The sequence below is a fragment of the Pyxicephalus adspersus genome, chromosome Z, assembly GCF_032062135.1.
Source record: "Pyxicephalus adspersus chromosome Z, UCB_Pads_2.0, whole genome shotgun sequence".
NCBI classification, from domain to species: Eukaryota; Metazoa; Chordata; class Amphibia; order Anura; family Pyxicephalidae; genus Pyxicephalus; species Pyxicephalus adspersus.
In genome coordinates, this window is record NC_092871.1 from 74,116,796 (window position 1) to 74,130,467 (window position 13,672).

At 39.0% G+C, this 13,672-nt stretch overlaps 1 protein-coding gene across 1 annotated transcript; it reads right to left on the reverse strand.

The window, feature by feature from the left end:
* Positions 1–7,964: 7,964 nt before the first annotated feature.
* On the reverse strand, positions 7,965–13,660 carry SSR4 (signal sequence receptor subunit 4). Its single transcript, XM_072430172.1, has 6 exons — positions 13,503–13,660; positions 11,860–11,978; positions 10,768–10,842; positions 10,040–10,129; positions 9,893–9,958; positions 7,965–8,159 (listed from the first exon to the last, which is right to left on the reverse strand). Exons 1-6 carry the CDS (start codon positions 13,558–13,560, stop codon positions 8,055–8,057), a joined length of 513 nt encoding a protein of 170 aa, XP_072286273.1. The 5' UTR covers positions 13,561–13,660; the 3' UTR covers positions 7,965–8,054.
* Positions 13,661–13,672: the final 12 nt, after the last annotated feature.

Here is a 13,672-nt window from a genome sequence, read left to right on the forward strand (position 1 = left end):
GTATTGACTTAAAATTTATACCAGATGTCATTAACAACCCAAGTAATCCACACACAGAAAAAAATCAAAACAAATGAGTCCATAATTAAGTTATGTGTAATTAAGTGGAATGACACAGGAACAGGCTTACTCAAATCTATTTAATACTAAGTAGAAAAGCCTTTGTGGGTAATCAGCTTCAAGATGTCTTCTGTATAAAAAAACTAGCCTATTGCATTGTTCATGTGTGATTTTGACCTATTCTTTCACACAAACTGTGAATCTTGAAAGTTAAAGGGGCCTCTTCTATTTAGTCTCTGTATAGATAAGTTGGGTGATTGACTGGGGTATTCTCATGGCTTTATTTTTTTTTTCTTTAAAAGCAATTGAGAGTTTTTTTTGACCGTGTGTTTGGAATCATTGTCTTGCTTAAATGCCGTCTATCATTTCATCTTCATCAGCCTTGTAGATCGCAACAGATTCTTAGCATGATTGACCCTGCAATATTTCTCAATTCATCCTTCCTTCAGTTATATAAAGTCTGCCAGTACCATACGCTAAAAAACAGCCCCACTCCATGATGTTTCCACCTCCAAACTTCACTGAGGACATGTCAGTGAAGTGCATTACATTACTTACTCAGACTTTAGAACTTGTTGCACTTCAGAGACACTTTACTTTTTAGGGATAACTACAGTTTGCGATCTGTTTAATCTCCATAACAAACAGGTGCTCTTCTTGCAGGATCTTACTTTAAAACTTACTGATACCCCCAATCTCCTTCCTTTATTCTAACTTAGAACTTAAACAACCAATGTTCTCAAGTGTCTTGGTCCTCATGATTGGGCATAGTGAACCAAATACATATTATTTATGTATTATAATTTATTTATGGGACTGGGTGGATTTTTGCCAGGTCACCTCAGGTCTTCCCAAGTAGTTGCCTAATTTTTCAAGACCTAAACTACTTAAAATATATTGATACTTCTGGAAAGCCATTCCTACAGAGATCTTTTTTCCTTTCCTTCATAAAGCATACATTTCTCCATCCAAAGGATTTTACATCGGCCTTACAGATCCTGGACGTTGCCTAATATGTTGACTCACACCTGACCACCTAACTTTCTGGTTTGAATTTATACTCAGAATAATGTGACCTATTGTTTTTTCTATTTTGTCAATATTTGTACAAGCAGTTGAATTTCTTTTGCATTTTATCTATTAACTACAGTAAAATGGAAAATGAATTACTTCTAGTTATTTTCTGTACCTGAAAAACTCCATGCTTTCTACTCCCACTCTTAGGGCTTATATAAATACATTCAAAGCAATTTATACACCTAGTGTTCCATAACTAGCCCTCATCAAAAAAAAAAGGGTGGATTTATATGCTGATATGGATTTTATCAGGAATTAGGATAAGTAATATATTTACCATTTTTCTGACTGCTCCATGTCAGCATATGATAGGAAATAACTAGCACCCCCAGGGAGGGAAGTTCAAAAATATTATAGGTTCACAAGGACATCAGACCTTTTTTGACCAAAACTTACAGCAGTTCAATGCAGTAGTGACACAAGTGGCCCATGAGTGAGCAGCAGACTAGGTTGCTGCCTTACAGTAGTGTCCAATGACACTTGAATAGCTGCTGTGCAGGAAAAAATAAGGGTGGATATATATGACATTCTATGAAAGATCTGTCTGATTAACTATGCAGATAGTTCAGACAATCCGGGAGGCACCAAGGGCTTTTTATTGCAAAGGTATTCATGTATTTTTAGAGAGTACTGTTGGTGTAGAGTTTACTATCTGTTGACCATTCACTGAAACAAAATCAAGCAAAATCGAGCACAAGCTTCCAGTGATCTAGCTTCCTGGGGGATTGATTACAATGGTCAACAAACATTTTCTTGCCAAACAGATTAAAGTCATTGGCTCTAGTTTTTGAAATAATGACAATAATAATGACCTCATGGAAAACTAATGAAAGATGAAAATTAAGCAAAATTAAAATTATATATGCCTACAAATACAAAATTAAATTTTTGAAATACATTAAATATATCTTTATTGTCAATATATTCTATATTTAGTATATATAATGTAATGTAATAATGTAATAATATATGTAATGTATAATATAATAATGTAATGTATAATGTATTGAAAAACTCAGTTTGTACGATTTCCTTTTATGCTGATGATCAGGACAATCACGCTGAAGGCTCCAGCAGCATTTTGCCATCATGTGTCTATCCCATCTTTATATCATGATGGAACCTCTCCCCTTGTTCCTCACTGAAAAAAAATGGTAAAATAAAAAGTTTAAAAGCAAATTTTGTACCAGTTCTTCATAATTTTGCGCTATATAGTTACCCAAGAAGTTCTTGACAACAATGACATAGCTGTGCCAGGCAGAAGCTTCAGTTTCAGTCATTCAGTCATTTCAGTCAAGTCAGATTCCTGCTTTTAATTTTTCAGTACTCAATCCAGGGAGGAATCTACAAATGTATTTGAAGCAATCACCGTCCTTGTACAGAGTTCTAACAAATTGCTTCATTAATCCCCACTTTATGTATATTGAAGGGAGAATGTTTTTTTTCTTTGTCAACCATTGGCTCGTTAATGATGTTCACTGCACCTTATTTCATGTTTTCTCTTGGAGGCCATGTCACTGTTTTTCAGTGATCCTGCTTTGCTCTACTATCCCACAAACAGGTGAAACATGGGTACTTTGTGTATCCACTTTGCTGTCCAAGTAGGAAGTTCACCATTTTTAAATCAACACATATGGACCATTGGTGTTCATGATAGCAAAGCTTTTGTAAGACCATTTTGATATTTTCCAATGATTTTTAAGTTTTGTTGAGTGACCAATTGGAATTGATGCATAGCAGTTGCCATTATGCAGTAAAACAGATTTCAAACTTCGAGTGGAACTGTCTATAAAAAGCCGCCAGTCTTCTGCTCAGTATTTTAGTACTCCCATATGGGCTCGTAGTCCCGGGATGTTACAACAGTACACAATGTCTCCATATTCACTGAAATATGGTAGGAGTGTCACCTCTCTCGTCCTATAAACCGTTATTTTAACTTCCGGTCTCAGACACTTCTTTTCTTTTAGTCTGGATACTAAAAGTTCAGATGCTTGTTTTGACAGACTTAGGTCAAATATTAAATCATTGAGCTCTTCTTGGGAGAACTGCTGGTTTGATGAAACACTTCCTTCATATTCACTTTCACTGCTAACTCCTGGATTACACTGCAAACCTTGTATGGGAACATCAGCATCATGTGGCACAGGTTGTCTTGCTGATTCCAAATCAGGGTACTCCCACTTGTTTTTCTTGTAACGATTGAAATATTTTACACGCACAGCGCAAAGATAATCATTATGATGATTTTTGGGCTCTCGCCATTCCATAGGTACACCAAATGTCATACTTTTTAGTTTTCAATTTTTCCACTGATGTGGACACTCTACACAAGTTTTGCACACCATATGGGGAGCCCAGTACTTAGCTTAGTCCCCCAGTTTATTTACTGGGCTGAGTCAATCTCCTTGGGATATCTGTCCCAAGCTAAAGCAACTGGGGGAATTTTGTTGACATCTCATGTAATCTGATGTAATTGTTTGTGTATTGTAAAGAACAACTGGAACTTTCATTTCCCTTCTGGAAGGGTTGAGACCTCCATTGGGGCCCACTATGTCACCTTGAATCATATTGTCTCGCAGGCTTGCCATATTCTTCCCAGAATGGTTTGCAGAATGTTTATTGCAGAACAATAACCAATGGTAAAACTGTACCCTGGCACCCCAGGAATGCTAGATGTGGGAAGGAGACATTTCTTTAAATACATCATCCTCCCAAGTCTTTTATTGGAGATGAAAGTAGTAATGACAGAAACATAAATCTCTTTTAAATTACCTTTGTGAAAACTCTAGATGACATGGATAGCTTGAAGGCATACCACATGGAAAAAGTAAGGGTGGAATGCAAAGCAAAGGAACTTGAAAGTCCTGATGTGGAGGATTAGGAAAATAGGCATGTAAGTGATGGAAAGAAACCAATCTGTTGGCAGAACCAAGGAGCACTTATGAGGACTTCATTTCCAAGGATCTGCTATGTGACTCATTGAGCTGTTTCATATCTTTGACTGACATCAGTTTTCTTAAAAAGAAAGAACCACTCATGAAACATTGTACCTAAGGAATATTACCTGTGGTGACAATAGGGTCTTCACATGCATCCTTTTCTCTATCATGAGCAGGTCTCCTAAAATGGTCCTACAGGTAGTTCTGGCAATATTATTATCCAGTTTATAACTGCAGAGGCTCTGCCCCTGATTCATCAAGCAAAATCGGATTATCGGTCGCGCATTCGTATTAGCGATCCGGAATCGTGCGCGATCGCGCTATTCAACAACCGTGCTTAGATCCTCCTTAATTGCGCAGCTGAAATGTAATTGCCTTAATTGGCAGATTCGCGACCCCTATTGCGCATGGCAGAAATCCGGCCGGCAGATTCAGGATGCGATTGTACGCGCGCCCTCGAGTCCCGGACCGCGGTAATCCGCGATCGTTGGTCGCGCGTATTATCGCGCTTCCAGCGATCGCGGATTTTAATGATGAATCAGGGGCTCTGTCTCTCATAGAAAACTCCACACCAACCTTGCATGGCGATGGGGTCTGCCACTCATGCCTTGAGTCTGAGGGCTCTTGTTGGTACTGACAAAAGCATAATTCTGGTCACATATTTGACTATGTCAATGGATGTTTCCACTTCCACTGTCAACATCCTCAGGTGTGTCATGGTAGGGTGGTGGACCCTCCGTGTCACCAGCCCAGTTGAGACATGCATGAGACATGCATGGGGCACAGAGTATAAGCAACAGCCTATGTTTATAAGCCGTTTCAGCAGCCAAACCCCCCCAAATGCAGTAAATATTTTTAAAATAAAATGCTCTGGGGCAAGGAATTTTGGCCTACTCCTCTTGAGTCACCAGGTGAGATCCCTAATTGTTTCCTTTTCTTTTTCTTAGGCTCCCTACCAGTTTTCGTGATCCTGTAACCAAACCTTATTAGGACAGGTAAGCTTTTAAAATCTTTTGGGAGCTGTAAAAAACAGTTGCCAATTTTAAAATAAAAGGGCTGAACTCCTTGCAGTGTGGCTACCACCACATGGAGGAATGTGGGCAAGTTTACTTACTTTATCTCTACTTTCCTGGTGCATGAAGTGGCTGCTCATACAACTTCAGTGTTTTGGGTGGGTCTCCTCGCTTCCTGACTTGCAAGCAGGATAGAAGATAATGTTCCTGCAGCCATTCCATGAAGCTCTTCTCCAGAGCCTTTTAGAGATGGGAATGCTATACTGCAGGCTGTTGCTAGGTTGCAGCCCCCATGCACACAGAGACTGGTGACTGCTGACAGACAGGATTAAAGTGCGGGTGACGGAACAAGAGACAGGAGTGTGGTCAGACAAGCCAGAGGTCGGGGCGGTGACAATAGATAGAAGCACCTGGGAAGAGCCAAAAGGAACTCCTTGTTCATGCAACTTCCCGTTGCCAGTAATTTCCTTTAATAGGGAAGGTCATGTTATAGATGGAGGCCATGTGACCTACAGGCATCCTACCCCACCACTAGAGGGGGTGCTGGATACAGAGGAAAGGTGGTGTTCACATCACCAGCAGGTGGAGTGCGTCTGCGGAACACGCTAGTTCGCTAAGGTAAGCAGCTGACAGTGACATGACCTAGACCAGGAGTTGGTGCAGGCAGCAGGGGGGTGCAAGGTGGGTGACACTAAAAAGGGCACCGATCCCCTGATCCTGTGGGGAATCTGTGACAAAGTGTTTAACCTCAGTCAATATCTCAGGTTCACTGAACACGGTGAGTCTGCTGAATCTGCCCGAACGTCAAGGGCTTCAGAGACTGAAACTGTTGCAACAGCAAGTTTACAAGCTGCACCAGCTGTAAAAATGATCTATGGTCTTCTGTGAAACACTACAAAAAGAGATGGTGTGGTAAAAGGAGACCTATGGCTGGCAGAGAAGGACCAAATTTATTCTGGATTGAGGTAGAGACCATGTTAGCTTGCTGAGCTTGGAAAAAAAATGTTCATTACAAAAAAGGCTGGTATGGTGTGTTCCACCTACCTGCTTGGACTAGGCTGGTCTTTGTTAAAAGAATGGCTTTATGCAGTCCATGTAAAGTCTTTGAACCGGCAGCCTATATGCATTGGAACCTGTGTGATAGGATGAATATGCAGGAATGCAATTGTGAAGCAGGAACATGGCTCTGGTATTTTACAACAGGAAGTGTTTGTACTAAGACTAATGTTGGTGTTCGAATTCGGGTTGTCCTTATATTAGACTCGAATATGGCTGTTCAAATTTGGATAGACCCAACCCGAAAAACACGGGATTCGACAGCGTAAATTCGTGTGTACAAAATTGTGTTAAAAAAAAAAATAAATGTTAAAGTAATTTATTGAATGTGTGTGATTTGTTTAACTAACTTTTATTTTTTTACAAGTTATCCCACAATGACAGGATGATTCCCACAGCTGCACAGCACAGAAAGGTGGAACTAGAGGCCCAAAAAACCCAGAGCTAATTAGTAAATTAAATGTAAACAACATTTACTAATTAGTCCAAAAGGTACACCTTGCAAGATGTGAAATTGCACTTAAAACAATACAGGTAATTTAAATGCTTGACTATCAGTCAGTTACTTTAGCACAATAGGGCTGGCCTTATTGCTTCTCATAGCAATTCACCCTTCTAGTAGTGTGTAATTATGCTTTGTGTTGGCTGACTACCTCTGCCTCACTCTTCACATTGCTACATGTTTTTTATGTAGCAGCTGATGACAATGAAGAATGGCAAGTTACAGCTCTAAGTGGGGCAGATGGCATTATCCAACAGTTGTCTCAGTAGTTGTGTCTGCCTATACTAGGGATGATTTTACAGGTAAATATATTGAATTTTAAATGCACACTCAAAAAGACTGATATAGGAGGATTAACCTGTTGCTACTGCTAATTTAAGCATTATCTGCACAGCCTTGATCAGATTGGACACCTAATTCCTTCTGGTTGGGTATGTTCAAAGAGCTTGCAAATCTGGTTTAAACAAACCGGGAAAGTATTGTGCGGTTCTGCAACCTCTGCAATCATTTAAGAAAACTGGGACATGAGCCCCTCTTTAAAACTGAGGGGAAAACTTAATCTGTTCAAAAACTTAAAGTTGGAGACAGCTCAGAAGGTAACACTAAGCTTTTCGACAAAAGGTAACAGGAAAGAAAACATGTGAATGGTCTTTTCACAGTCAACGGTTTGCTAGCCAGTTTTTCCCTTTGTGCTTAGTTTCAAGTAATAGCAGAAGAAGCTCAGAGAGGAGAGAACCCCACAAAGTTCTCATTGAACCTGGGCACTTGAATAACAGGATAAAAACCTGTAGATCAGGTGACGCTAGTCGTAGGTGGCTAAGAATCCCTTAAGGTGGGCAGGTAGCAAACATATGCATGTGTTCCATATAGTGCAATGGCAAAGTAGAAGGGATATGTGTTCTTGTGAATGACAATACCTAGACTGATGGGTTCATCCCTATTAGATACCTGGGGTGGGGGAATAAGGATTCAAGTGCATAAACATTGCCTTAATTGGTTTCTAAACAATCTGGCCCAAGGTCAAGTAAGTGGGAGCCCCTGACACAGCAGACTGATCAAATAAATTGTTATCATTCCTCTATATCTAGAAAGCATTGGGCAGTGAATGACCAGTTAGAATTGTAAGGCACTGTTTAGCAGGATTCTATACCTGTTTTGTTATATCCCAAAAGTTTGCTAGATCCTGGATGAGCCCCCACAATGTGTTGCCAATCTATATTTTAGCAGCCTGGATGTTTAAGGTCTGTAATGATGGCTATGCCTTAATAATGTTTAATACACCATAAAGAAATAATAAAAAAAAAAAAAAACAGCAGATTTGTATTGAAAAATTTTATTTGGCATTAACAAAAAAACGATAATTTTTTTTAACGTCAGAACAAGACACATTAAGTCCTAAATCTTCTTTCATGCCTGGATTTGGCTCTTTGCAGTGTATGCTGTGTAGTAAACTAAAATGCCAATAAGTGCAGCAAGCACCTCTGTAGATACCCATGGACCATTCCAGGCACCCTATATAAAAAAAAAAAAAAAAAAACACAATCAACATTGGGCTACTACTAATATCTGTGTAAAATGATCAAAAGGATTGAATTTCATACAGTGTTTTAAGGCATCCCATTGCATGGCAGCATGGTTGCCCAGAGGTTAGAACCTGGTCCCAGGTTCGAATCTCAGCCAGGACACTATCTGCATAGAGTTTGCAGGTTTTCCCATGTGTCAGGTTCCTCCCGCATTCCAAAAATATGCAGTTAGGTTAAATAGCTTCCCCCTAAAACTGACCTAGGACTGTGGTAAAGACATATGACTATGGTATGGACATTAAATTGTGAGCCCTTTGAGGGACAGTTACATGATTATGGACTTTGTAAAGCGCTGCATAATATGTTGTCTATATAAATACTATGTAATAAAAACAATCCCATTGATTCCAAATACCAATCTGGTTGGTTGAGAGCAAAAATTGGTGACCAGGTGTGGTTGTGTGTACTAAGAAAGAAAGAATCAAAACAGGACTTTTGGACAACAATCCCTCCCTGTATGAGAGTTGTAAATATATATTCTAGGGAAAAGTTTGCCTGAAGGCCCCCCCTCCAGATGCCCTGTAGTGCTTATGAACATAAAAACATCAATGTAGGAGTGGCGTATTGATGACCCGAGTCAAGAACTGGTCCACTTCACAGTCTTACCATCTACTAATGGGGACATTTATTAAAGAAAATTAGATGCAGGTGAAGCTGCATCTTAATTAACAAAACTGTATGCTACAGTTTTGTGTGTTTTTGCAAACACCTACATTTAAAATCCAGGGCGGCCAATTACAATAGATTTTAAAGAATCAGAGACAGGATCAGAGACAGACTTGTAAAGACAAAAAACTTCACTCCACACAAACATACAATTAAGTCACAGTACTTCTTTAGAACAGTGGATAGAACAATACAAACACCTCTATTAGGTCATAAAGATCACTTAGCTATCATCTCGATTAGCAGTAGGGAGTCCAAAGCCTCATACACACTTGCAATTATAGTTGTTGGAAAGGATCTTTCACAATCCTTTCTAACGACTAAGCCCTCCACAATGCATGAACGATGCTGTACATACAGCACCGTTCTGCTCTATACAGAGGGGAGGGGGAGAGCGACGGAGCGGCACCCTGCTGCACGCTCTCCCCCTTTACAATTATTCGTCGTTCATCATCTGTGGATCCACCAGGACTGTCGTTCGGACGACGAACAACGCACGCTGTACACACTTCAGATTCTCGTCCTATATTGGCCCTGAGCCAACTATAGGGCAAGAACCATTGGAAGTGTGTACGCAAGCTTTAGGTAAGTTACTTGCACACTTGATATGCGATAATTCAAATGGTGACATGTTGATAATACAAATTCACAGTCCAATGAGCAGGGTAAAAAGTGGAAAAGTAATGTCGGAAACTGTACTGTCGATTTGGCCAGATATCTTAATCTGAAAACCCTGAACATTTTTCTGTGTGACTGTACAAAATTACAAATCTTTGGCAACTGAAATAATCATATGTGAATTTCTGCAAAACAGAGGCAAATGAAGGTGTCTTCTTAGAATTACAAATCAACTACTTTTCTCTAAAACTATAAATGAAAAAATGAAAAAAAAAGTAATAAACCATTTCTCCTAAAGATCTACACAGTTAAATGTACCCTTTACTTTGTGCACCACACTGATAGATTTCACCAAGAAAGGAAGAAAATATAGCTTACCCTGTGATCAACATTAACTGAAAAGAGAGGCTGGATGGTGGAGATGTCCTCATTGTTCCTCTGGGCCTGCACATTACAGGATACATAAGTCACATTAACACATTTGTTTTACTATAAAGAGGGTCAGGAAATGTCTCAGCCACTGACCTTTCTTAACAGACTGTAGGACTCTTCATCGAAGAATTTTACTTCATAGACACCAGAGTGAGCATTCTTGTGTTCTAGGCTCCATGATACCTAATAGGATACAACAAACATGTTATTGTGTTACTACCAACCCTCTTGTTTTTACCTACCTGCTGAAAAACCTGGGGGAAAACAATCTGAAGACACCTTAGATTGTTTACCAATTCCCTTTAAATGGGGTCCTTGGTAAGAAAGGTTTTTTCTGGGGAAGGCTAAATAGATTTTTAGCACCTAATTTTGATCACTTCCAAATGGTCAGAATGACCAAAGGGCAGTATATACCTTATCAGGGCTTTTACACTAAAGAAATGTAAAACTGCTGAAAACTCAAACAAAAATGTGAATGTATATAATGTGAGATATGAATTCTGCTCACTTTGAGGAAATTTCCTTCCACTTTTTGGTACAATATGGAATAGTTGTGACCAAAGCCACAAGAGTGTCTGTCCCTGTCAATCATCCCTAAATGTTTCTGCTTACATTTAGGGTTGACTGTAGCTATTCTAATTGTTACTGGTGGGTAAAACACAGCTCACTTTCAGCATATCTGCTTAGAAATGTGTAATGCATGTGTCTAAGTATATTTTGACCAAAAAGTAGGAGATCTTGTGACAAGTTTACTAATTTCATGTTTTAATTATCTGAATTACCATGTAATAGGCTGAGAGGTAATCCAATTTTTCCCTTACCTGATATTTGCCAATATCTTGGCCTCTGGTAACTGGGAACTGCTTTCCATTTACATCTGCATAAAGTGCAACATTCTAGGAAGGAAGCATGACAGTCATTATACAGCATTAAACATTTCCAATGTTTCTTATAAATGATAACATTATCAGGTACATTGGGAAACATTCTATAGTGTCTTCCTGTGTCCATGAAGCTCTTTGGCTCTGAGCATCTGACTCCCACCTTTGCCTGCTACAACAACAGAGGAACCCCATCTGTCTGAACTGTTCTATTGAGCTGTTACGTTAACAGCTGGTTCTTCCTATGTCGTCCAGAAACCCCTAATATGGTATCCTATTATACAGGGACAAACTAGCTGTAGCAATGCTTGCATAATTTGTGGGGCCCCTTTTTCAGTTTTAGAAAAGTTCATGCATTGTGTAATAGAAATGTTGTCAGCAAGTTATGTGTAAACATATGCAAGTGTGTGGTTTTTCATCATACATTTAATTTAAAAACTAGTCAATTGTTTTAACTTCAGAGCAAAGAAGGAGAGCTTAAAACTGCAAGTGAACAGGACATTTAAACAGATAGTAAGATTTCTTCCGTCATTGTATGCTGCCTAGTCTCCAAAATTATCATACTTTGCATAACTCCTCATTATATGTATCACTGCTTTTTAGCCACAAAAATAAATAGTGCAAGCAATAGCAAGGCTTTGAGCACCTATGTATAATTAAAAAAAAAATAAGTAACTAGAGAAATTGTTTGATAAAAAGCTAAAACTGATGTGAAAAAAAATGCCTATTCTGTTGAGCCTCTTTAGCCTTCACATTCCTTCCCAATATGACACATTAGCAGGCAGATTTAGCTACATAACTTTTACATTTAGGCTACATACACTAGTTAGGTGATTGTCATCCGGGATGAACGATTGTTATCATCTCAGGCTAAAATCTAGCATGAATACAGCTGTCCCTGGTCATTGTTCGGTGATCCATACTGGCAGATCAATGAACACCCAGGGATGACCGTTACACTTGTTTTAATGGAGGAAATGATCAGGAAAGGTAATTTGCAGCGTGATTAATCTTTATGTAAAATAAACCTACCTGTGCCCCGTTGGAGCATGTCAGAGAAATCTCCACAATGAAAACCACTTCAGATGAGATGACTGCATCAGAGGTTGTATAGTAGGATGGAACAATAGAAGGTTCTGAGCATGTTTCAGCTGAAAATAAAAATAAAATGAACTGTTATGTAAAGTATGTTAGAAGACAATTATTCATTAAAATAATTCTTACACCAATACCACAGGATATCAAATTTAATTTGGTAGCTATAAATGGAGTATAGCCCATATCTAGGATGAGACAGCTATAGACAAGGTACAATATACCTACACTTCCTTCTGGGCTTTTACTGTTTGAGACTGGAAAACACATTTTAGCACTAACATACAAGTTTCCAATGGAATAAAGTTGATTATATTTAGTATTAAGTTTCTAGAAGAATAATATAGGTCCCTAACAAAGAATGCAATAATAGATTGCACTTTTTCTGCAGCTCGTGTCCCTGAATGGCTCTCCACTGCTCAGTACCAGTCCCCTTAATTTCAAAAATGTTTAGCAATCCTGAGAAGACAGACCTCACCAGTAAGGTACGAATTCTGCCAGTCAGAGTACTGCTATAAAACAGATTGTGAAGGGTAGCTAAAAAATAAAATGCTGTTAAATATACTAGCTGTATAAAAAATATATTCCAGGAAAAGCACAAAACTTCCCTTGAAGTGTGGACTCCTTTCACTGCAAGGGTTAAATGTTTGTTTATGGTTAAATGCTTATTTTTGTTTTTTAAAGTTAATTATACTCACTTGGCCAAGAGTAATGCAACATCCACAAGTCCCTTTCCTGCCACCCCTTCCACTTTCGTGCTGAGTTTGGGAGCTTTGGAGGTATGCATAAACTCCACACATGCACAGGAGGTCATTCATCTTGGCACATGCTAATATTGTATGCTGAGCCACACTGGCAAGTGCCCAGAGTGGTTGATTTATACAAATTTCTAATGGTATACAAATTAGAAAAAAGCTTGGGTGGCTTACAATGGGCTTCATATTTATTATTTGAGGTGGCAAAGCAAGGTTCCATGTACAGACATGCTTGTAACAAGCACCAGCGTGTTGCAGTGTCATTTAGAATTGCAACTCGCTACTGCAACTTGTCAACCATCCTGCAGTTGCAGCAAAAAAAAAAAAAAAAAAAATCACAGGTAAAGTTACCAAAATTTGTGTTAAGCTCACTTCAGTGGTCAGGCGTATACAGAACGACCTTCCAATGGTTCGGAGCTGATAATTTCTCTTGCATGGAGTACACTACAGTGGGATCACTGAGCTAAACCCCACCGTAAATCCATTGCCATGCTTAATACATTGAAATCACAACTGGCTGAAGCTGGGATCGAACCCACCCCAGCATTGCATATTACACTTCTACACAGCGCAGCAAACCGCTCGGCCATCTCTGCATATTACTCACTGCATGAACATTTTTTTTATACTAGCCAGAATTATTCAATATGCGGAAAACAAGTACAGTTCTATCAGCTGCAGTAATTTAAAAAGATGCTAATATTCTTCCAAAATGTCATTCATAGTTTCAGGCCACATGATGTGAATTACAATAAATTGAATCAGCGGAAGCGTCAGTAAAATTAATAACAAAATTATTGCACCATTTAAAAAAGCTATACTTACCCTTACAATTAGCCGAAAATAACAGCAAAACCGCCAACAAACCATACACTCCAGCCATGATCTCAGTTTACACACAGCCTCTGCAGCTAAAAGTCGACGAAGAAAAGGGGCGGAGTCAAGCTTGGCCACCTCAGCTTGAAAAGAAAAACGTCATTAGACTGACGCCTAAC